This window comes from Pithys albifrons, chromosome 2 (assembly GCF_047495875.1).
Source record: "Pithys albifrons albifrons isolate INPA30051 chromosome 2, PitAlb_v1, whole genome shotgun sequence".
Classification (NCBI taxonomy): Eukaryota; Metazoa; Chordata; class Aves; order Passeriformes; family Thamnophilidae; genus Pithys; species Pithys albifrons.
In genome coordinates, this window is record NC_092459.1 from 37,609,616 (window position 1) to 37,635,837 (window position 26,222).

General features: G+C 36.8%; 1 protein-coding gene across 7 annotated transcripts in view; it reads right to left on the bottom strand.

The window, feature by feature from the left end:
* The window catches only part of EPHA7 (EPH receptor A7), a 189,733-nt gene that overhangs the window by 24,877 nt on the left and 138,634 nt on the right, over positions 1-26,222 (bottom strand). For 2 of the 7 annotated variants that reach the window (XM_071548782.1, XM_071548776.1), the window contains exons 10-16: positions 25,232-25,357; positions 20,886-21,071; positions 20,269-20,330; positions 19,071-19,280; positions 17,836-17,985; positions 13,199-13,392; positions 11,939-12,094 (exon numbers count right to left, since the gene is read on the bottom strand). In XM_071548782.1, the coding sequence (XP_071404883.1) occupies positions 11,939-12,094; positions 13,199-13,392; positions 17,836-17,985; positions 19,071-19,280; positions 20,269-20,330; positions 20,886-21,071; positions 25,232-25,357 (1,084 nt within the window). Of the gene's footprint in view, positions 1-5,777; positions 10,781-11,938; positions 12,095-13,198; positions 13,393-17,835; positions 17,986-19,070; positions 19,281-20,268; positions 20,331-20,885; positions 21,072-25,231; positions 25,358-26,222 lie in introns of those variants that run through there. The other 5 variants (XM_071548781.1, XM_071548780.1, XM_071548779.1 and 2 more) reach the window with 4 other exon arrangements.

Sequence of the window (26,222 nt, forward strand, 5' to 3'; positions counted from 1 at the left end):
GGTTATGTTTATATTGGCTCTGTCTCTACTGATGTTTTTTGGTCAGCACTAGATAGAAGGTCTCCAGATCAAGAGATTCATGAGATAGTGTACAGTGCCACTCTGATTGTGACATACCCTTACTCTGGGCTACACCTAGTTCAGACTGCCCAAGTACTAGTTTCACCAGAGCAGAGCCCAGGTACAAGCCAACAGATATGACACAACAACAAATGAGAGATGAGGATCTCTGTGAAACACATTGCAAATCAATGTGATAACTTCCTTGCATCTATATGACCTAGGTATCCACATAATGTTCCACTCCTAGCTGCCCTGTTGTCCAATGTCATTCCCAATCTGAATTTGGTAGTCTATCTCCCTGGAGAGAGAAACCTAAAATGGTTTGGAGAATCTGAAGGCCAGTCAAAGACAGTGGATAAACTCTCTGAGGTGGGGACAGGGCTTCAGTTTTTGGTTGCTGTATCTGTGTGGTTGGATTCAGTACTCATTTATGCAGTCTCCGGTACATGCTAAGGCCTTATCTATAGTCAATAATGGGAGAAAACCAGCACATGCAAAAGTTGCAGCCCACACAGTACCTTCCACAGAAAGGCAAGTCCAAGAGAGCTAACTCTCAAAGGGTCATGGGTAAGTATCCCAACAGTAAACCTGGATATGTCAGGGATTCACACCCCCAGAGCTTCTCTGAAAGTAGATGCCTAAATTCCTCCTTTCAACAGGAGGCACATGTAAAAGAAGGATAAAAAAGATCACATGTATTCTATCTAATAGATGACCAGTGGCAGAATGATATGGGAAAGTGGAGTGCCTGCAGCCCGAAATGTTAGCTCTTCTACAACATGACAGGCCACTCAATGTCTTCCATTCAGAACAACAGTCTCCTAACTCCCACAGAAGTGTCATAAACACAATTTTCAGAATAAGAGGGAGAGGATTTCTGAAAGGGAAAGGTCCTTCAGGAAGGGAAGGGATTGTACAGTGCAGGAAGGAATTTCAGAGGTAATTCTGGATTTGGCTTAGGCTAACCAACCTTTTCCCAGGCAAGCAGCTGCAGCTCAAAGTGTTTGGCAATATATGACCACCAATAAATGAGTCTCTCTCTTTCCACACAGAGGTTGAAAATATCATGTTGGCCTTTACATAATACCTTTCCACAGCCCAATGCTGTAGAGTTAGTCTTACTCTTTCTATGCCCTTCTTACCCAAAAGATATGCAACATTTCCACATGTTCTTAAAAAAAGAAATCGGTCGTTCATCAAATCACAGAAAAATAAGGTGAACCTCATCCATAAGGATGCCAGACAGGTATTATATGTCCATCAGCTATGTATCCTGATTTATGGGTAGCCATGAGTCAGCTGTCACTAAGCATGAGAGGAATCAGTCTGTTGTCTTGTTCTAGCATTTATGCTAGACAAAGAGAGAATGTGAGCTCAGTAACAGCTGGATGTCACCTCTGTCAGATATCTCCATACTTTCAGCAAACAGCTTCTACCAATTTACATCAATATCATCTGCTTACTAATGCTCACTGACCTTAGCTAAAAAGGAGGTCTTCCATCACCAAAAGGCTTTAAATATAAAAACAACAGCAACAACACAATAGAACTTATGGTCTAAGCACAGCGAAATATACTGTCTATGCAAGAGTATGGTTCAATGATGGACTTGCAGACACATAAATCTATGTGAAGATATCTGGCTTCTGTTTCTCTAGTATCTAAAGTGAAGCTCTGTTAATTTAGACCTGAAAATTCAACCTTAAATATCATGCAACCACTTGTAAAAGCACTATGAAATATATAATATCCCTTTTTTTAACGGATTTTAAATTTAAATAACTTGACAGCATCTGATGTTAAAAAAAAAGCTTCACACACTCCTATTTCAAATATACAAGTGTAAAAATGGTATTAGCTACTTTGAAAGCTTACTTTATGAAGACTTTTTTCCTTTTCCACTTTGCTATACTGAAAGTAGTCAATAATTCTATGGTGTATCCTCATGTTTTTTCAGCAAATAATTCAGAAGCAGATGACACATTTAAAGCATTAGTTTCCATATGATTTTCAATAATACAGCTACATTAATTTCCAAAAATCCATAAGAAATAGGTTTATAATAGTATAAAAGAAACAAGAAGAGACTTTTCCCCCATTCACTATGAGGAGTGTAAAATCACAGAAGTATTTTCTCCCACTGCCTTGAAACAGTCCCTTTCACCAGATGTTTTGTTTTCAGTTATTCAGCTCTCCCTTAGGTTGTGCTTCCAATAGAAAGATATTGATAGAATTTTAAAGACGTTCCATTAGGTTGTATTATTCATGTTACTGGGCAGTTCATGTAAGACTGACATTCACCTCTTCTGTGTACAACTATTGCCCCCTCCCAGTAAAGACACTTTTTTGTTTGTTTTGATTTGTTTTGGCCAATACTAATGACTTCTGCCTTAAGAGTATTGATCACTTGGAGAGGCCTCCCTAACTCGTAGCTGGTTGTAGAGAGTGATTGCATTTGTTGTTGCTGGCGTACTAAATGTTCCTTCCTCACGGTCATCTACTTACCCCGTATGGAAGCATGGGTGCTGCAAGATAAGCATTAATGAATAATGCCAGCTGGGGAGAAATTGAAGTAGAGCATAGTGCTAAAAAATAGTCTCCTACCTCATGGCTAGGGAAATATCCCTCAAAGGCAGCTCTGCACAAAGAAACAAACATGGACAACTACAGAGGGAATTTGTTGTTGAGATACTCAAGTAACTATTGCAAGAAAGGTACTGCCTGGGAGATGGCCTACTGTTAGGCAAGTGCTTTCATGGGATACAAGGCAGTGTGTGACTAAGATTTTCAACAATACAGCACACAGTCTAATTGGGATGCTTTTGCCAGCAAGTAGAAAGCATAAAATAGGATTTGTCTCTTGCACAAATTTAGATAATGTAGGCATTGAGACAATTATTTCTCTTGAAAAGAGCACTACAAAGAAATACCTGAAAGCTATTTTTTTTTTCTTTTCTCAGCCCCCATTCCTTCTACTGGCAGTGGATGAACTGAAGTGTAGGCAAGGTATATAATAAAGTGCAGCCTTTCTCTCCACAATAGTAATCAATCACTTGTCCACAGTACAGATGCCCTGTAATATTAAAGGAAATCCTCATTAGGAATACCTCTCAGTGCCTAACTGACCCAATTCTTCCTGTAGGCATATTGACCTGGATTTGAATCTAAATCTGTCTTCTTCTCCAGCATCCTATGAGAGTACAAACACTGGCTATTGAGGAAGGAGACACTGCTTTTTGTATAGACTACTATAAGGGATGACCTATGGGCCACTTCAGTAAAAAAAACAGGAGAGAGACCTGGGATGAAATGGCCTGAGAGCAAGAGCTTTGCAACTCTCTCATTTTCTGAACAAACTCCTAATCATCTAATCACTTTAAAAATGCCATTTCTGAGTGGCCTTCAGGAGGTACCTGGATAATGTCACTAAGTTTATTCTAGGAAAATCAGATTTCTCATGCAATTTACTATGTGAAACATCAGGAGGATGGCACATTTAATTTAAAACTATGACTGAAGGCCCTGGAGAGAACAAATCTGAGATTTCTGCACCTTCTTGTTCTTAAGCTATATGTGTATTCTTGGCAGAAACTGTTTGGTCCCTGAGAAAAGGAAACTGAAACATGTTTTACAGCAGACATCTTAAAAATGGACATGCAGCCCTTCAGGAAGCCAGTGGAAGCTGGGATAGTAACACAGATTGAAGGACTGTCAAGAAATTGCCTGCATAATGTTTCTACAGACATGAAATGAGAAGGATCAATGTGGACACATTCTATCTATCAATTACTCAGTCTAGCCTCTTGCAAGCCCGATTTGAATGTACTGGTAAAAATAATGGATGATTTTTCTTCTCAATGAGATGGTATCTTTGGATCAGGAAGCTTGTTTCTTAGTGTAAAGTCAAGGTTTTCTTGATAATTCTAAGGAAATAATCACAGAATCAGTCAAGTTGGAAGGAACCATAGTGGATCATCTGGTCCAATCTCCCTACTCAAGCAGGGTCATCCTAGAGTACACAGCACAGGATTGCATTCAGACAATTCTTGAATTCTTTGCAGTGAGGGAGACTCCACAATTTCCCTGGGCATAGAACATAATTTCTACTGTATTTGACAGATCTTAAGAGAATCCTCAGCATTCCTTGTTTTGTTTTGGCACAAAAAGAGGAAGGCTTTAGTTACAGACTTGGGGCTATAATGTCTTCAGTTTATAAATAACATACACAGAGTCATGGAACTCTAATACCAATAGCACAGGTTAAGTCTTTGGGCATAGTTATGGTTTAAGCACTATGTGTGCATTTCAGTGTTAGCCATGTTGTGATTAATCAGATGACCTCAAAGTTGTAGTTTTTCATTATCAATTATTATTAGCAGCACAGTTCTACAACTGATTATTTGGTTCAATTAAATGCAGAAGCTTTGGTCCACGGTTGAATAGATTTTCTGTTCCTGATTTAGCTCTTCTGGCACCAGACATTATGTCTTGTTTTGCCCAAGATTCATTTGGCTGGCTACACAAGTTTCGCCTGGCTGTATCACATCTTTTTTTTCATAGTCTATCAAGACATCAACTGTTTTTTGACTTCTGGTTCTTTTTGATCCTGCTACTCAGACATTAATTTCATCCAATTTGTATGGTATAAATGCTAAAATCTGCTATCATTATCCAAGACTTAAAGAGAACTACTCTAAAATCTTCTGAGAATAAATATCATCAGAGTTCATGTTTTATTTTCAGGCATTTATTGTAAAATTCTCCTTTCATGTCTTGATTTCAAGTCTGCTTGAATGAGTTGTGTATTACCAGTTGCTTTCCCATCTGTCTCAATTTAGTCTCTTTGACAAATTCCAATCTGGCCTGAGGAAAAATCAGAGTACTGAAACCACTCCACATTAGATTACTAGGCATGTTATATTAACAGAGTCTCTTTACTCAAAAGATTTTGACACTCCTTAGCTCCCCTGCCAGCAATGTCTTGTGGAGCCCTACAACTTAAATTCACACCTTCTGAATGGCTTCACACCTTTCTTTCCATTCCCTCCCATCTTCTGACTTCTCACCAGGTACAAAAGGAAGGGTTTTCCTCCTTACTTCTAACCTTTCATAATCTTGCTGAATGTAACCTACAGGGTCTGTACAGCATATGAATTCCACATCACTCCTTTCAACTTTCAAACTACCTAACCCCTTAGGCCCCCTCAAAGTGCTCTGAGAATTTCATGAATGTTAGAGGCACACTAAATTTGTCCCGTAGCCTGTCCCAACAGATTTGACTGCAAATGCATGTGTTAATTATTCTAAGTTTAAAACCTCACAAAACTAAATCCAGAGAGAAAAACCTCACCCAAATATAGCTTGCATTTTGCCACTACTCTTTTTTTCAAGATATTGCAGATTTTATGCCTGTGGTTGAATCTCTCACATTTTTCAAATCCCTCTATGTAATGTGTTACAAAACTGGTGAATCAAGTCATACTCTGTGTTTCACAAGTCATTTGTTGGATCAGGTATTCCTTTCTTTTTATTTTTTTTTTTATTTCCAAACTGTTGTATTGCCTCCTTCTCACCCCATTCCTTCACAATCCTTTTTGCAGGAACTTTAATTGCAGAATTCCCTATTCCCAACTAAATAGAAGGCTGCACTATGCAAACAATAAAGATCTCTAAGCAAAGTAATTGTTGCTACATTTAACAATCCTTAAGGGAATATAAGAGAAAATACAGGCTGCTGCTCAGAATTTTTTGCTTTACTAGAAATTTGATTGAGACTAAGACTTTTGAGTAAGTAGTTTTGCAAATCTCAAATCTACCATCTGCATGTCCATTACAAGTTAGTGGGGGAATAAAAAATCGTCTGTTTCCACATATCTGTTAATTAATCAGAAGTACAGTCCTAACAGGTCCTGAATATGAGAAACCCTGCTGTGATAGTTGTTCAGCAAATCATAGCACCAACTGTCTGAATATCCTGCACCACCTGCTGCCAGAATGACTCTTGGGCAAGAATTTGTATAGTACTTCTCTTCAACAGGGCTTGCCATTCCATTTGGGAGCTGTTCTCTTCCACAAGCACCTCAAAAATCTCATTTAAAATAAAACAAATAGGAGAAACCAACCAACCAACCAACCAAACCCAGCAAAAACAAATCATGAGCACATCAGATTTTAACCACATGCAGGGAGGCAATGCATTAAGGATGTGTTAACTCTAACATGTCACACAAATACTCTTGAAAAGTGAAATGACAATTTTTTTGGCTGTGTTGCCCTTCACCCCTTTCATACAGACAGTGGATTGCTTCATGCCATTACTGGGCAACAGAATGTTGGCTGAACCTGCCCTTGTGGCAGGGTGTCTATGCATGGCCTGGCATTATGGCTATAAGGACATGAGCATCATCTCAGTAGTAACGCAAAAGGCACAGAATTTAAATCATTCACAAAATTGCTATATATTAATTATTTAGAAAGTTAAGGACAAATTATTATTATTTTTTATTTCAACTACTAACCAATAAATGTAAAAAAATACCAACAACAAACCAAAAATAAACCCCTTCATCCCGCACATTAAAGCAATAGTTTTTGTAACATTCAAAACAGTGGAAACTATTCATTGTATATTACTACTAGTGGAGAAAAGCAAATTTAATTTAAAATAATTTTTTTCAAACTCCCTCGGTGGATGGCAAGTAATTCAAGCCCAAACAAATATAAAAAACTCATTTTAAGTGGAGAATAATACAGACAGAGCTCAATTATTGAGATATTAAGGGCAACATTAAATTTGAGATACAATTAAGCATCTTTGCCTCCTGGAGATTTTTACATGACACAGCTTTAGATAAACATGGTTTTGCAAACAGCAGCTATCATATCTGATCACATAACCTCTGGACTAAAGCAGTACGTCAGCAAATACTTCTGATTATTTAAAATATTAAATAACTGTAATTTACTAGGCAGGTCTTTCTCAGAACAATCACAAAAAAATTCAAGAATTGATATCCATATACAAAAAACCTTTAGATGACCTGTTACAAATCTCTGAATAATAAAAGTAAAAAAATAAAAAAGAATCACCTCTCTCTGTGATAAATCCCAGTTTAAATTCATTCTGGGATATACCTATGGTGGAGGAGCTGCCTTTCTCTTACACTCAACTTGCGAGGGAAACTGTAGCAGCCAAGGATATATAGGGTGGGAATCACTTTGCCTAACTTTAACTATATAGATACTAGAGGCCTAATTTATGCTAATCATCTGGGTTCTCTCTACAGGTAATGTAGATAACCATTCCCAGAGGGAGATTCATCCTCCTTGTTTTTAGGCATGTCTTTTCTAGATGCATGTAAATGGATAAAGTCAAGAAGGATCAGCCTTACTGACAACCTGATAAACTGTCATTAGCAATGCACAATTTCCAAATTCAATGAAATTAAGCTAGAACTGAGATAATTTTTTTTTCATCATTTAGCCTTTAATTATCCCTCCGACCCAACTTCAGTTCCTCCCATGAACATCAGCTTCCTCTGGCACTTTATTTTTTCTTACCCTGGACTGTGTTTTCATGGAACCTGGGGAACTGCAACCAATGTCAATATGTTGCTGCTGTACTAGTTACAAATCCACTTACATGCATGTGCTCTAAACTGCAGTAATGTTCTGAACATACAGATAAGTATCTGACTGATTGCGATTGATCGCGATTGTGCTTTCTGGGTCTACTCTACCACCTTCAAATGTGTAAAAATCTGTGGCAACATTAAGGCAGTCAAGGTATATAGATGAATGATAAAATATATTTACTATTTGAAGAAGATGGCTTAAATCAAACAAGGAAAATCAAGGAAGAAATACCACTAGGGCTCTCACTTGTATGTGTGAGCCCAAGTTGCCACATATGCTTTGAGGCCTCTGTGCTTCAGAATATTTAAAACTCCTAAAGGTGAAGTCTGGCCTCAATTCTTTTGCATTTAGGGTTTGTAGATTCTCAGCAATACCAGCATTGCTGCATCGCACCTTTAATCACCAAGCCCTTAGAAACAGTAGCCGAGATTTGTAAGGAAGAGGAGTCTGAACTTAAAGACTCTTAAATTCTTAGCTGGGTGCCTAAAGCAGCAGCAAAACTGACAAGCACCCTGCGCAGTTACCCACAGATGCTTACCCCATTAGTGAGGCACTTAGCATTTGTTATAACACAAAATGGATGTTTACTAATTGTCTTCCAATGGCTACCTGAAGTGCCTTGGCCGAGTGCTTGCGTGCACTAATTTCAATACTGGGCATGCAGTCTACTCTGCATCTTACTTCTACAGCATTTCTAGAAAATTAATTTTAATAGTTAAAAAACGATCTTGAGCTGCATACATGAAAATAACTCCATTTCTACTGAATGACAATCTAATACGAAATAAGAATAGTCACCTTTTTTTCTTACTCTGCCCAAATCCAGGCAATAAATTAGGCTTCTCAGCATGACTGTAAAGTGCTGTGAATTGTATAAACAATCATATATGGACACTGAAAAATAACCCTTATGCACATTGCATTATAGTTCCAAAAATATATTTACAGTCTATTACAAAGATTACAAATGGAAGTGTCTATGTAACGGGATTATGCTTGTTAAAAGCTTTATACAGGTTTTCTTCAACAAAGGCAGAGGGGGACAAAAAAATTAGTATAACCAAACTGATTTTTCTAATGAAACAAATAAATAAAACGACAAATACAACACTGTACAGTGATTTAAAAAGGGGAAGAAAAACGGAGGGGGAAAATGATGTGTTTAAGTTTTTGATAACTATCTTTGGTCCTAAATGTGGGAAAACACATTATGTAGCACTGAATATACATGTTTGTTTGTGATGCTCTGCAAGTAAAATAGAAAAATATAGTGCATTTTCAATGTATTCAGAGCTCACTACACATAAATGTGTGTACAAAACAAGACAGTATAAATAAAATTTACAAGTTTTACAAAGCAACATTTACAAGGTTTTTCTTTTGTTTTTATTTTTTTTGTGTGGATGCCCACATTATCAAACCAGACCAATTTATGACTGATCCCTGGGATCTTTCTCTATTAAAATTAATAGAAGCAGCCCAATTCTCTTTGGAAGTACAGCATTTCATTGCTGGGGTAGCTCACAATTTTCATATTTTTTTTAAAGCATTTCTCTCTGATTCATATACATTCTTGCAATATCCATAAAGACACTCTTCATTATTGCTTATGGTAATTAAATATTTTAATCAAACAGAATTTTTATATAACTAAATGGTTGTAAAAAGATTTAAAAATCTTTTTACAAAAAAAAAGTTAAAAATTTTAAAAAAATCATTGAGCAACTACTCTTGCATCTCTGTTCCTGATGAATGACTGTTGTGTCTGTGTGAGAACACATGCGCGTGTTGGTTCAGATCAGCAAAAGCTTGTAAAAAAATTGAAAATTCCGAACTGCCCCTTGTCTCATGCTCTACAGTTCTCATATAAAATCTATGTCCTTATTCTAACAGCTGGACTGCATACAGGTTAAACTCATAGAAAATATACACCAGCTACTTCTCTCATATTTGCTAACGCAGAGTACTGAAAAGAAATGTGATGCGCTCAGATTAAATGGTTTAGGTAACACTGGAGAACTGCACCTGTGTTCTGAGACACTCCTACAATCACTTGTCCATTCAATGTCATGTCTCAGCAGGTTTACAGTTGTAGATCTACATCTTAGAATATATCTCAGTTTAACTCTAGTCCATTAAAATCATCTTGCAAACCATTTGCTAAAAGTGCCTAGAACTACTCAGGGGTCATTATTGCTTTTATTTTTCTTTACTTTTTTTTCTCTTTTATTTTCTTTTAAAAGATAGTATATGTGTAACCTTAAAAAATTCTTTAAAAAATATCAGAGCTCTTGGCAACTTGCATTTTCCTGACTCCCTACCAACTAGCTAGCCATGTCAATACTGTGCTGATTTAACAAAAGTAAATGGCACAAAAGGATACCAAAGTTTGGATAGATATACATTGCTTGGTCATGCTTCCTAAATCTCTAGGAACTCAAATAATCCTTCAGAGGTACCCAGTGTAGCAATGTGTCATAGAATTAGCACTAAAAAGGTCCAAAGATATAAACATCATACTAAAAGAAAGTCTTTATGAAGAATAAACACAAATGATTAAAAAAAGATTCAGAAATCACAGATTTAAGGAAAATATTTTGTTGAATTCAACAATAATATCATGATTTTATCTGACAAATATATTCTTTTTTAAATTTTTATGTACATTTAAAAAGTCTATTAGATAAAAAGGAGGTTAGAGAGCTCAAGATGTTTGTATGTTTATTCAGGTAGTACTTTGTTTATTGTCACTGCTGTTTTCCTTGCCACCACTGGTGGATCCTAATTCCCTTTTCATAAATTCTGGTGGCACTTAGGAGTTCAAGTCTGTAGGTGCTTCTTGTAGCTCTTCTATTCACTGCAGGAAGGACCCAGGAAATCAAGTGTCTTCTAGCAGCACTTCATATATACTGAAGGCCAGTGCTGTTCTCTCAGTCTGTCACCTCCCTCATAAGGGAGAAATGTCTATCACACTTGGATGCCAGTGCCGTGTAAATGTAGCATTTGTGCTCTCATAGTCTGAATGCTGCTCATGATTTTCTTTTGATGACCAACCAAGGTGATCCCTAAACTCATCACATCCCTGGGGAAGATAAATGCGTACATTGTTAATTTTTCAACTTAGATTGCTATTGTATGGTATTCAACTGTGAGTCAAAGCTACATAGTGGGCTGGGCTACAGGTGTCTGACATTGAAGCCATGTTGGAACCTCAGGTCAGTAATGTGAAGTTCATATAGGCACTGTTCAAACTCTCATCAAGGAGTGCAATTACATGGCAAGAGTCATGTAATTACACTGCATGTGTCTCCATATCTGAGAAGGAGACCAGTATGCCTTGCATTATGATAATCTTTTATTGTGGCTTTTAAAGATACCTGAAGACATGGGCACTTCTCTCATAAGAATATTGTGGGTGGCTTTCAGGACAAAGTTATGTACAAATACAAGATTTTGGGGATCATGCTCTGTTTCCTAAAGATGCCTAGAGAAAGCCTTTGCATATTGAAACACACCCATCATGCAAATATAAGAGGAGCAGCTGTTTGAGCTCTACCCCTACTAGTCCTAGAAGCTTGTGGGCTCTGATAGGCTGAGACCCCTAGTGACACCAGGCAGATAACAATAGCGTTGTAAACTAGAGAATATTGGTTAGAAACTTGTTTAGAAAACCAGTGCTCTCTCTAAGAGCAATTACATATGTTTGGCAACCACCTGGACAAGAAAGTTGTTTGCAGGGTGCCAGGAAGACCTGTTTAAGATGGCAGTATTGATACAGGCCATGCTTGCCTTCAGAAAATTGTTTTGCTTCTACAGACTTATCCTGATGAAAACGCCTTTCTTGCAGGACACAGACAGCCCCCAGCCAATTTGAAGAAAATTCCACATCCTTCTAGTATACATCTGAAAAACGGTACCCATTAGGTAGTGGGGGAAATGTGGTTATTTTCCTATACATACATATGCATTGAAATAGGCCACATTCTCCCTCAAATTCTAGTCCCTTGATGTTGCTATAATTGTTCTGAAAAGCAGAGGGAAAAGTGATGCCACACAGAGGTAGCAGGGTATTTTCCCTTTCATGAGATGCTCTAATATAACATTATCAGTTGCTAAAATTTCTGGTTTGACCCCAAGTACAATGTTTCTACTCAGGGTAAAGTTTTGGAGTTGAACATTGTTTATTATTTTACCTAGAAATTCCCTAAATGCAAGTTAAACATGCCCAGTACTAACTTACTCAATAGTCATCCTGGCAACTGATTCAAGAGAGTTGTAGCCTGCTGCTGTGAAATTATCCTTATATCTTTCCATCTTAATAGCTTGTAACCATTCGCCTACGGAGCAGAAAGTGGTAAAATCGGGAGTGTTCTGGTCCAGAAGAGGGCTAATTGGTCTACGAAGAAGGAAAAAGGAAAGTAAGTTGTTTCCAAAGAGAGTAAAACATCAGGGAGAATTTAGCAAGGTGAGAGTCAAAAAAGTTTGGGGTATTAAAAATGTCAAGAGTAGAAAGTAATAGGCCTGTATACACAGTTTATTATTCTGTGAATAGCTCTTGACTACTCTGTAGCTCACAATATGTACTTCCTAAGCTTATTCACATAAAAGATGAAAGGTCAGAGTGAGTAAAATCAGCCTAATGGACTACTGTTACCAACAGAAAATCAACCTTATTACCTAGCATGACAGCAGATGCAACTAAGTTGCTGAGTAAAATAAAGATGCTATTCTTTTACACATCTTAGAAAATATACTAGTAGCTTTCCCATTATTCAATTGGATGGGACAAAACAGAGACAAAGGAAAGAGCAGAGACACAAAGTTGCTTATGGTCACACAGCAAATCAGTCAGTAGAAGAATCAGAAGCAGAACACAGGCCAGTTGATTCCCTAATGCAGTGATCTAGCTAGCAGATCAGAAGATTACCATGATTAAATAATTCACCTGAAATTTATGAAGAAGCCATTAAAAACTACACCATGAAATACAATGAGATGCAATCACTGAAACAAGTTAAAGGCAGAAAACGAAAGATAAAAATCTAGAGTGTAGAACGTAAAGTATATTGGTCAAGCATGAGTATTGTTAATTACTTTTTCTACTGTAGCAATTCCTAGGGCAAGGGATGCATCATATAAAACTACAATAGGCAATGATCCTTGCCCTCTGGATTTTACAGTTTTAGAAAACAAGGAAAACAAAGACTGCTAGTGATAAGAGTGTGGAAGAGTGATGAGCAGGCAGTAGTTTACTGAGAAATGTGATAGTTCCATGATATTTATTTTGCTTTTTTTTTTCAAGAAAGTCCTTTTTTGCTTTGTTTAGCATGATAAAAAAGGAAGGGTAAATGTGGAGAGGGAAGGGAAGAACAGGGAACAGAAAGAAGCAGTAACTGAGAGACAGATGAAGTAAGTGTGAACTGGAACCAGCCACCAAGCAGAATATCCAGAACTTAGCCACGTGCACCATAATAAGAACACGCACTAAAACTTTTCTTACCTGCTACAAGTTCCCAGTGGGGTTTTCAAGCTGTTTGGATTTCTAATCATTTTGTCCAGAATACCAACTATCTGCTCAAACTTTGGCCTTTCACCACGTTCCTTCTGCCAACAATCAAGCATCAGCTGGTGCAGTCCTGCTGGGCAATCCATGGGTGCTGGCAAACGATAGCCTTCTTCGATTGCTTTTATAACCTAGTAGCCAACATAGTTAATAATTTTTCATCAAGATTAACTTAAAGATTATATATTGCTACCCAGTTCAAAAAACATAAGGAAAAAAAAATAAAAAATCAATAAACTAAAATTTGCCATCAGTGTTGTAAATATGAATCTGTTGTTTTGACACTAGCCTTCAGGTTTTCAAATAATTTCCCCAACTTTATCTTTGGGCTTATTAAGTATGTTGTTCTATAAGTGCAGAACATAGCTATATTAACTAGACAAGTGAGGAGCAGGGAACAACAATTAAATTCACCAAGGGAGTAACAGATAGAGTGATAAATGGAGTTATTTCAGAAAGCATTATTACTTGCCCCAAGGCTTTTATGAAAGTGTGTGGTAGAAGCAAGTGACTTTTAAATGGATAGGGGGGATCTATGCATGCACATATAAAATACAAAAAGCCTGAAGGGATTATAAAAGGATCCAAGAAAAATGTTTAGCAGATAGAAATTGGTAGGGACAAAAGTTGTATTCTATGTCTAGCCACGTTATATTAGTGATAAAGTAGCAGAAGTGTGCCATGTGAAAGAGAAACATCTGGGTGAATGGTATTTTAATACATCACAGAAAGTTAGATTTAATAAGAGATGCTGCTAGATGATGATAGGATCGAAGGAGAGCATAAATGTCTAAATCACGAATTACATCCACCCATTGACTTCCTTAGCCAAGTCCATTCGGATTTAAGTAAAAAATAAAAATGGATAAAGGAAAATCACAGCAAACTGCCGTAAACCTTGAGGGCAGAATAAGAAAGCACATCAGGAATCAAGTCAGATAACAAAAGCGAGTGAAAAAGGGCTAAAATACTGTTCATGGGGGATTTCAAGTATACTGACATTGACTGACACGGCAGCATTAGAATTGCTAAGGAAGGATGGCTGTTCATGAAGGGTAGTGCATAGGACTGTCTTCTCCCTTGGTTTGTACAGAAAGCAAGATCTGAAGCTGTTCCGGATGTGGTTCTAGGAAGTAGATCTGCTATGATAAACAAAGTTAGTGAATATCCAGGTTTTAGTAAAAATAATAATCTCAGACAGAAAATATTCCATAGTTGTGTGAGAAAATGCAAAAGCACTAGACTGCAAAGTAGACAGAACTGCAGACAATACAAAACGACCTTCAAAAAGCTGACTGAAATCCAGCCAGGTTTTATATCAAAACCTTTTGCATAAAAGAAGTTTTGTGAAAAGAGAAGCCATAACCCAGTGGTAGGGAACTGACTGCGGGTTTGTGTCACAGAATGTCCTTCTGACCTCAGGGAAGTTGCCTCATCTTCCTAGGACACAGTTCTTCTGAACATTTAGAATGACAGTACTGTCCTACAGCTCAGAAATGACTGAGAAATATTCAATTCCAGCAGAAACATCCACACCTTGAAGAATGAGTGTGGTGACCTTTTAGAAACAGTGAAGTTGTCTGTCAGAGGGGGTGTGGAGAGAGGTTTCCTACAGAAGAACAGAGAAATTGGAAGAACAGAACTATATGGGAAAAAAACCCCATTACAAGTAAAATGTAAGATGCATTAGAGCTATACTAAGAGGAAAAACAAAAGAACAGCTCCTTATGCTTAGAAGTAGCAGTGGAATAAAAGTGAAAAGTAAGCTACGGTGTGTGCAGGATGACTGGTGTGCTGTGAAAATTAATGCAGAAATTTATGACCTTCTAAAAGGAAAAAGATATTAAACTCTTTAAGCATGCTACATATGATTTATCACAAATGAAGTAGTTGCCTAAGAGGTTAGAAGACAGACATCACCAACAAGGAGAGAAAAAGTAGGTAACAACAACAGCAATACAACCACCGAAATATCTAAGACCCTTGTAAATGATAAACCATCTACACAAGACTATATCCAAGAGTGTAAGGGAGAGTGAAAACATGAATGAAAGGATCGCAAACAGGAGTTTTCATCATTCACTACAATCTGCAGAGCAAACTGCAGAGAAGTGAGAATCAAGATGATACTGGTTTTAGAAGGCTTTGCCAATACTGCAGAATCAGCTCCTCTGATGGGTACTGTGAGCAAGGACAAAAGCGGTAAATATAAAAAAAATAGTCAGGCAGAGATGGATGGAGTTGCTGTCAATATTCAAAAGACTAAAATATATTCTAAAAATATTGACATGTATGACAAGTGTCCACTCTGCTAAGAAAGGAGCAGGGCAGGGTCCAAAACTCAACACTCAAAGATAATAAAACAGATGTAGGAATTATTTATTTTTAATAAGCAAATCTACAAAGAGAACACAGCTGGAGTTCTTACTAATAGAACTGATTTATATTATTTACACTTTCAAAAATTTGTTTTAGGAATTCTGCTTTTGCTGCAAAAAGAGTAAAAGGGAATGCTGTTAAGACTCAAGTATGCTTTAATCATAATCAGGCTATCAAGGATATAAAGCAGAATGGAACAGGACCAGGTCGGCTCACTTTATATACTGGATGCCAACAACAAACTTTTAAATACGGGTAACTGGACAAGGTAATGTTAGAACTCTGATTACATTTATTTAATATTAATACAAATTATAATACTGGTAATAAATCCAGGAGTATGGCAAAGAAAAAGAATATGTAAGCTGGATTTTTTTCCCCTTTTTGAAGAAGTAATCTGCACTAGAGTCAGTAAGTGAATGAGAGCTAGAACACCAGAAGTATAACAGGAGAACAGGGGTTTGAGGGCTACTGTTACCAGCAAGGATTAAGCTGAGGTGAGCCCGCTGCTCAGAGAAGTTGGGACAACTCTGTCTACCACCTGTGCCCAGCCTGCTGTGCCTCTGCAGGTAGCCTGTAGGATGAATGCTCTTTTGGTGCACTTTCGCTCCTGGTTAATACTAAAAAAAGGATGTTTTCTTGAAAAGAGATCACAACGCAAATTTGTATCCTCCATCAGTCTAAAGCAATGACTTAAAGGAAGAAGGGCAGAATTAAAGAAATGCCAAAAAGATCCAAAGACAGGGAGATGTATTTTTCAGGAGATCTGGTCTGGTCTATGACTATGCCCACATCCACTTTCAAGCAAAATGATATACTTAATATATATATATAAACTGAGTGCATATGCAAAATTAGAAGAACACGTTTAGCATTTTTTATTCCAGTTGAATACCACCACTGCTAATTTTGAAGGAGAATAAATAACAAATCATAAGGTGATTTTAAATTTTTGCATCATAGATTTATCTACCGGATTGGTAGGATGTATTTATGCTTTGGGAGGACACACCTGAAGGTCAAAGCATATAGGAATATTTGAAATTGTTTTACCAAGCAATTGATTCACCTTTTAACTATGTGCTATTGAAGATTACCATGAAAGATGCTAAAAATGGATGAAACTGTAAGAAGTTGCAATTAGCTGTTTTTTTAAAAAGGCTCAGTCATGTGCTTTACATGCAGTTTTCAACGGAAGAAATACTTTTCAAATCCAGTAACAAGCATGAAGATACCAAAATTTCTCCCCTATTTAAAAATTTTCCCTTATTGTTCCCTGAAAGATAGGTAAGGTTTGTCTTTGAGGCATCTTATATTCCTGTCAGACTTCTTTTATGTTTGAATCTAGTACAGAAGGAAGGTGTCAAAAGAAATGAAACTCTACTGGGTGTCTAGGGAATGTAAATATTTCTCTTTCTCTGCCCCAAGGACTTGTTTGCCCATATTTTGACATTCCATGAAATCTTTGACACTGAGACCTGTCAAATATTAACAACTTTGCACTGTGCTAAACCAACTCATCACTTACTCTTTTTTTTTAAACTTTGATGTTGATCATTCAATAAAAAATTAAAATAACAACTCAAAGAACACTCAAGCCCCCACCTGAAGAACTTTAATTGAGACTTTTGCATCTGTATGACTTTTTCTTGTGTAATTTCTATATTAATAGATACTTCTGTCAGAAATCAAGATTAACACCCGTCTGTTCTATGACTGCTGACCTATTGCTCTGGATCATATTTTATGCAAACAATGGTACTGTTAAATCAGCATAATTAACTTGAAAAAGCCACAGTAGCTGCCACTCAGACTTTTAGCAACTTTTTTCAACTGATTAATCGTTGCTCTAAGGTCAGAAACCTCAGAACTACTTTTTGTTGGAAAAAAAATTTAATTCTTTCCATGCTTAATATAGTGAAGAGCACATATTATTATTTCTGATGTTCCACTTTTATTTGATACTTGGAACAGAAACCTACAGTATCCATGTGGCAGAGAAAAGATTTTGATCTAGGTAAAAAGTGAAAGCTTTGCAACTTTTTTGTTTTATGAGAACCACACACTATTTTGATAAACCTTATTTCTAAACCAGCATTTTGTATCATTTATAGTGAAATACATATATATGCGTTTACAGTATGTAATTTTCGTTTTACTAACACACACACACGTTCACAGACAGACAAACCTACATCTTGATTTGACATGTCCCAGTAAGGCCGTTCTCCATAAGACATTACTTCCCACATAACTATTCCATAACTCCACACATCACTGGCTGATGTAAATTTGCGGTACTGAATGGCTTCTGGAGCTGTCCATCTCACTGGAATTTTTCCACCCTATGAAAAAAGCAAACAAAAAAAAAGAAGAAAAAGAAGAAAGGAATAAAATTCTCTTCCCCCCCCCCCCCAAGTTTTATTACTATCTTCCATAGGATGCATTTATAATTATTTCTGTCAACATCAAAAGCAGCACATATATAATCTACTATGGTTGATCAATTGCAGAATTTTCAAAGCCATCTAAGGAAGTTCAGCCTAGTAAAACACTAGGGACATAGAAACTTAGATATTTGTCTAAGCTAAGTTGGATACACTGCTTTGGAAAAGCTTATCACTTCACTGATTTTAAAGGGGTGCTTAGATGCCTGATTTACAGTAGTCATTTAATTTATGGCTGGCTGAAGGTAGGTGAAAGGAATCTCAACTTGTGCATATAAATCCCACTGACTTGTCATATGGTTCCTCTGAAATCTCATTCTGACGTTTTTAAATCAGGATCCCACTTAGACCCCAATGGTAGGAATCACAGCTGTGAACACTGGAGAAATTTCCTGGGTCCCTGTGCCTGTTTTGAAGCAGATTCCAGGGGCCCCTCCCTAAGAATGAGAAAATTGGTACAACGAGGCCCAATGGGTGTGGAGCTGGTTCAACAAAAGAATAAAGAGTATAGTGTGCCTGATGTATGTGTATTTAAGAAAAGCGTCCCACCCAAAAGCAAAGGAAAATATGAGTTGAGCTTTGTCATAGTGTAGCCTCAAGCTAGTCAACCTTTTCATGAGATAAAATCTAGTCTGTAAAGTAGTAATAGCCTACAAATATTTTAATTGACTCACAGTAAATTAGATTATTAAAATTTTTGTGGGTAAAAATTCCCTATTTGTTCTATTTGTTCAAATAGAAAATCATGAGGAAGGAAATAATGAAGATGTGAAAATTTTTAGAACTTTATCAAATACAAATGTATGTTCTTACAAAAGTATTATTTCCAAATTACAGACAGACTTCTGCAGAGACTCTTCCTTTTGACTGGTTAACATTTCCTCAAGTAGTTAATGTATTTCTCTTATCTAATCTCTGTAGCACATATGCTTCTTCCTAATAACCACATCTCGAAACACTGAAAACCCATTGACTTCTCTTACGGTTGTAGTGTAGACAGCCTCTGGATCATCTTCTATAACTCTGGAAAGGCCAAAGTCTGATACTTTACAAACAAGATTGCTGTTGACAAGAATATTGCGTGCTGCAAGATCCCTGTGTACATATCCCATATCGGCCAAATATCTCATTCCAGCAGCAATTCCTCTCAACATTCCCACTAGCTGAATGACTGTAAATTGCCCATCATGTTTCTGGAGGGAATAAAGAAGCAGCAGTTCTTGTTAGTATAGCTAGAAGAGAAATAAAAATTAGTTTTACAACTTCGACTTTTTATTTATTTACTCATTCTGTGGCAATTCATCCTGGGGCAAAGAAACTCACTTCAAATGTAAGTTTTACTTTCTTCAGAGACAAGGCAGTACATCCAGTTAACAAATATGTGAGTAGTTAGTCTACAAATAGTAACAAAACTTGCTCATCACTATACATTTCTGTCTAAGTTTTGGTGAGTTGCTTCTAAGAGATTAACTGATGAAGATTACCTGAAGCACTTATAGTTTGCTTCTATGCTCTTTATGTCTCAGTTTAATTATTTGTATCAAGAAAATAAAACTTATCTCCTTTTTGAAATCTTAGCTACTGATAATTTTTATTCATAGCTTGGAGTTTATAAAAAAAATCTGTATCTGTATAGAGTGTTTATACATCATCTCACACTGCCTTGCAGAACTGGTAAGGAGTCACAACTGGCAAGTTCAGCATACGTTCAAAAAATGCTAAATAGTTGTGAACTTGCATTTTTTCTGCCTTTGTTTGTCTCTTGAACAGAATCACAGTTCATTTAGGGATTCTTTTAGGCTTATTTGCACCATGCTGACACAATAAAATTCTGCACCCAAAAGGCAGAAAATTGGGCTTCAGGTATCAGTGGTTTTAATTTCAACTGGTGAGAGCACTAAAACCCTCCATGTCTATGCCACAATAAATCACATAAATTCCTAGAATGTCTCCATATGATCCTATCTGATCCTCTCATTTCTGATCTGGTTTTGCTGAAGTAACATACAGAACTGCTAGTATTTTTCAAGCTCCATTTCGGCCTGAAAACCATTTCAATTATATTAATATCATGCATGAATACATGTATATGCACATATATAAACCATATTTTTTTAGAAGTGTCAGTATATAACGTATGTCACTTTGAATAAATATATAAGTTTTCATTTTGGTACTCACCCTAAGAAATGCATCTAAGGCCCCATTCTCCATGTATTCTATTACAATCATGACTGGTTTCCCTGAAAGAAGACAGATAAATTTGAGAAACTGTAAAACAAATGGAGTGCCTTTTTTGATAAAACACACGTTATTCCTTTGAAGGACTGAATGATTGAGACAAAGAACATTTCTGAACCCTCCAGCACTGTTACTGAGCTCTAATTTCTTAAATGTCTGCATGGAACATGGTCATGATTCACAAAATCGAACCATACAAATCAAAAAGTCAGTGTGTCCTCCTAACTCCTGCTGTGTGAACAGGACTCTGGAATAATGACACTTCAGATAATATGAAAGGACATAAGAAACCTTATCTCTCTGCATGGTCTTTGAGGCTAAATGGAACTAGAAAAATAATATGTTTCAAAGTACTTCATCTTTTAATCATGCATGCATCTAAATTTTTTCCTCAGATTGTAGCATAAAGTAAGTATTGTTTTAGTTAGTTACGCATCAGGAGAAAATCCATTAGGAGTGTGCAGTCTCTTTATAATTTGAATCTTTGACCATGAATAAGCTAGAGTAATTTCTGCCACGGTGTTGTTATTTGACTGACAGACTGAGCTGCTGCTTACCTCTGGTAACGACCCCTTCTAAGTGAACAACGTTGGGATGGTCAAACTGTCCCATGATGCTTGCTTCACATAGGAAATCTCTCCTTTGCTTTTCAGTGTAGCCAACTTTTAGAGTTTTTATGGCTACTGCAACATCTCTCTTGCCAGGAAGCTTTAGACGTCCACTGCACACTTCACCGAACTCTCCTAAAATGAGGTAGATCAATGCTGAATTACTCTATCAATATTCTCCTTAGACCTTGATTCAACTATCTGCCTAAGCGTGTATTTAAATTTTACATGTGAATGTTCATATTTCAAGTGGATTACTTAGGCACAAGTTTCAAAAAAATTGGTGACCCTTACAGAATAAAAACTTCATGTTAAGCCAGTTGACAGGACTGTTATTTGAATATCTTAAAAGACTTGTTAGTAATTTGTTGCATTTTTTTTTAAATAGGAAATAAAAATGAAGTGACTTTCATGAGAAAGCACTATTATAGAAATAGCAATACCATGTCTATGTGAAAATGTCATTCTGCTCTATGTGGTTTCCCTGCTATCTTTAGATCCAATGTTGGGGTTTTTTTCTTTCACAAGGCAGCTCTGGCAGAGCTGCCTTTAATTTAGGATCATTATGGTGCTAAATGAAGCACTACATTATTACCTTCAAGCAGGATAATTTACTTTGAAGATTATGAAATGAAAGGTGTGACTTATAACAATTTTGTTACATTAAACAAGCACAAGCAAATGTTGCAAGTCTGTAAAACATTCTAAACTAATAGAGGATTGGAACTTGAAGAAGTATGTGATAAAAATGGCTAAACAGCCAGCAAGAATAGAAAAAAAACCAAACCAAACCAAAACAAAAAAAGCCTCAACAACAAAACTTGAGAGAGAAGTAATTGGACTCTATCAGACAGGAAAGATGATGGAAGCACATGAAATGTAGAGCTGAATAGCAATAAATCCACCTCACTATTAAGAAGATTATGAAAAGATTTAAGGATTGTCCCTTGCCTAACAGCTGTGTCAGAAGACAGGAAAAGCAAGATATCCAATTCTGCAGCCAGAAAGAAAAATCTCTTGGTAAATATAGAAGAAAAGGGTAATAATATATCTTACACTGAATAAAGGGGAATATCTCTTTAAAAGAGAAAGACTCATTGAAAAAATATTTAATAATCTTATACTTTGCAAATTTGTCTGTCTGAAGTATGGGACACAAAGCTCCAAGGCCCTCAACCAAATCAAATCAAATAGTTAACATATCTCTTGCATACCTGTGTAGTGCCTTAACATTAAGCTGCTATATATACACAAGTATGCAGACACACCTACATATAAGACATGGATGAATGCTGAAAAGAATAATTGAACTAGCAAGACTGACACAGACAGTTTGATTAGAGAATCCTCTTGGGATATAGACTGAAGTCCTGAGAAACTTTGTGGCATCAGAACTTAAGTACACATACACACTAGCAAGATTGTCTGGCTGGCAGTGGAGAGGTATGCTTGGAAATGGGTCTGGATGCCTGAAGAGATAAATGTTGAAGTGTCTGTCAGCATTTGAATACTACCATTCTCCTGACAACTACAACAGAAAAGCTTAGGGAATGAAAAAATCATTATCTGGGTCTCAGCTTCACAGTTCTTCAGACAGAAAGGTAGAACTTTGGCCAAGACCTAGTATTTCCAGCCAACTTGTTTGGGCAAATCTCCACTCAGTACGGCTCATTTTACGAATCTTATAGGAGGTGACTGCATACAGAATCGAATTTCTTTCTCTTCTGTTTTATGCTAGCTGAATGAGGGTTAGCTCAAATCAACTCCATATACCTCTGTTAATATCGTGCTCTACCTAAGCTAATTGGCCAGAAAAGTGTTCCTGCCTTTATATTATCCTCCATCGTCCTTGGGCACTGGAGTCAAGGTCTGAATAGCCATGTCACAGCTATGAATACCATGAGGCATGGCTGTTACATACACAACTTGCAGCTCATGCCCTTAGCTTGGTGCCTTAACCTCCTTCCTGCATTTCATTACCAACATGGACGACTATTAATGAATTCATCACTCACCTCTCTCACAGCTCCTAGCCTCAAGAACTTATCAAAGGATAACAATTTTCTCTAGCAGTACTTTCCAAAATTGTTTTTGTTCCACACCGAAAACAAGATGTGAATATAAGTGTATGTCTGTGATATTTCAGAGCTAGGTAATTAGGACACTTGGCACAGAACACATTAGGGCTTAACTCCTTTCCAGCTCTCTGAGATCTGATTTTGATTGATTTCCAAAAGCAGATCATGCACACTCAGGCAAACCAGAAACTTGAACTTGTACGTTATGCATTTCAGGCCAGGATGCTAGCCAATGAACTACTTTTATTCCCAAGAAAATAGTACATTCACCTGAAATGATGCCCAAAAATGAACCGGAAAATATGACAACAATAGTGGGAATACTGCACAGCCGCACAGCCACTAGCTCAGCATGTCAACAAGGCAGAGGCTAAAATAAAGGATGTGTGGTATGAACAACTCAACATAGAGGACACCATATTCTGTATCTGACAGGTGGCCACAGCGGGATGGTAATGAAAATGTTGGCAAGGAAAGCACATATCCCTCATGCAAATTGAGCACAAGCATACTTGCACCCTGTTTCTCTTAGAGATGTGGCACTGCTCAATAGTTGATGTGGCCAGCATTGTTGATACATATTGAGATTGCTAAATGGCTTTTCTGGTGCTGTCACTAGCAGAAATCCCATATTCTTCTTTGATATATGACTTTCAGCTGTTGCTTTGGGTCTTTAACATTCTGTTGTTCCTGGACTGAATTTCATTTCACTCCTGTCTGCTATTTATATCAACAGGTTAAAGCCATAGCTAAATGCCACACACAATATGCTTTCACTATTGCACTCCTAATTAACTTTCTTCAGAATGACTACTGACACACATTAGTTATTTTTGCTATATATGTGCTAAAATCAAGAATAAATTCATCTGTAGTCAACAAAATTAACATTCTATAATTTGTCATAACCGTGAAAACACATTTTAAACTGTATACTCTGCAGCTCAAGTGTTTTCAGCATTTTGCTCAGAAGGCATTGAGAAAATCCAGCTGAATATATCTTTGTTGTCTGAACTGTTACTATGCTGACAGCTTTTTCACTCAAAGCAAAAGATACAGCTTAGTAATTTGTCTATGCTAATCTTGTATATTGTGTATTTATTAAAAGAGATGCTGCCACTCTAGCATCACAAAAAATACTAGTTAACAAGGGCTAGATTCTTATGTTCTTACTCATCTGAAGGAGTAATTTGCTCAGCAGTGTGGTTAATTTCAATGCTACTACTTGATTAAGACATGACTCAACATGAGTGGGGTTATTTTAAAAAGGCACTATGAACTCAAAGCCTAAAGATTTTTTTACAGGTAAACCAGCTTATTTTAGAGATATTTGTTCTCCTGTTTTTAAATAATACTGCAGTATGTAATTTACAGTGCCAAAGCATAGGGTGATTTAGAAAGTATTCTACTAATACTTGCATAAAAGAACAGGAAAGCAAACGAACATTTCCTCCAGGAATCCAAAGTATTTGATATTTTTCTTACCCATGGAAACTTAATTTCACTACATGGACTAGTGCAATAAAAATGTCACGTATCTTATTAATGTAAACAAATGAAACTGCCTTTTTAGAGTATGAACACCATGGCTTAAGTAGGTGGTAGACAGTTCAAGAGGAAGAAAAGCAATGTAGTGCTGGTGTAATTAGCATCAATCATAAGAAGTTAAACAATAACTTTTTGTATTCATAAAATATCACAAAGAAAAATGGTAGAAGAAAAAACAGCCTTAGGGAAGATTTTGTTATATAGAAACAAGACCTTCCTAGTCTCTATTTAAGATTTTATGCTGCAGCCAGTTTTCCTTACTCACAGGAACAAAGCTTCAGAGGTCAAAAAGCCCTCTTGCAAAAGGCAAGCAAGCAAAATTTGCACAAATGCCTAACACCTTTCCTCTGACAGTAAATAATAGGCAGCAAAACTGGCCCACTCCCCCCAATTCCATTTTTAACAGCAGATACAGGATTAGAAACCCACAAGCTTTCAATGTCAAGCAAGATTTTTAATTTACTCATTTATTTGTTTCTTTTGTTGGACTTTTCCCCTGTTTGTTTTTACATTTTAGAAGGGTGTGCAGCTTCATTGCTCTTAACCACTCTGGCAAATGCAAAAAGTTCTTCTATACTTGAGGTATAATTATTTGCCTGTCATTATGATGTATGAGTTTCGATCCCGGCTAAATGGAACAGTTGAATCAGGAAGCCACAGCAGCCTTACCTGCGCCAATCACACGCTCAATTTTAATACAAGAGGCATCTAGCTCCTTGGCGAATTGATGGACAGCTCTATTTGGGTCCTCGTAGGTTTCAGGGTCAATGTAGGTTTTGGTGCCTGGAAATTTAACTGTAATGATGTAAGAAAGCATGACTGTGATGAAGCAAAAGCACTTATTGTGCAGTCAGCCCAGGAATTTCATTATGCAGAGTGCTCCTTGGAAGAGTGAACCTGTTTCCACGCTGCCTGAGTCAGAGAGGCTCTAAGAGGCAACCTTAGTTTTAGGCATCATCTGCAAGCATGCTGACACAAGTACACAATCCCATCTCTAAAAATGACAAACATAGCATCTGCATCTCCACCTTGAACTGAAAGAAGTAACAAATATTAAATAGTGCTTAATGGAATAAAGTGCATTAAATAGTGCTTAATGGAATAAAATGCAAGGGTTGAATGGGAGTAAAAATAAAGCAGGGGAAGGGCTATAACACCAGCAGAGGAGGTGAAAGGTTCTTTTCTGTGTAAAGACAGCTTATCATCTTGTCCCAGGATGCATAAACAGCATTTCTTCATGTTATTTCTGTCTTCTAGTGGGATTTGAAAGGTTCCTTCACCTGCTTAAATTTGCTTAAACTACTGAAATTAATATTTTTTACAGACTGTGGCAATGGTCAAAGTATTCACAGCACATAGAAATTATATCCTTAGGTATATTTATTGCATTATAATTTGAACATGAGAAACACTTGTAGTCAACTTATAAAGAAACAGGAAGGGAAAGTGGGCTCTGTGGAACAAATATTTCCCCTTTCAATCATCTAAGTGAATAATATGCAGCAATGTGTTTTTTTGTTCATTCCTTCTCCAGTGTACTGCTTAGTGCACCTCAGGCAGCAGTGTGCTCTGGCCAGCATGCAGTTTTTTCCCTTAGTTTGCTGATGATTCAGGTAAATTATTTTTTGCTCTTTTGTTGAAAGTACAAACTCCTGAAGAT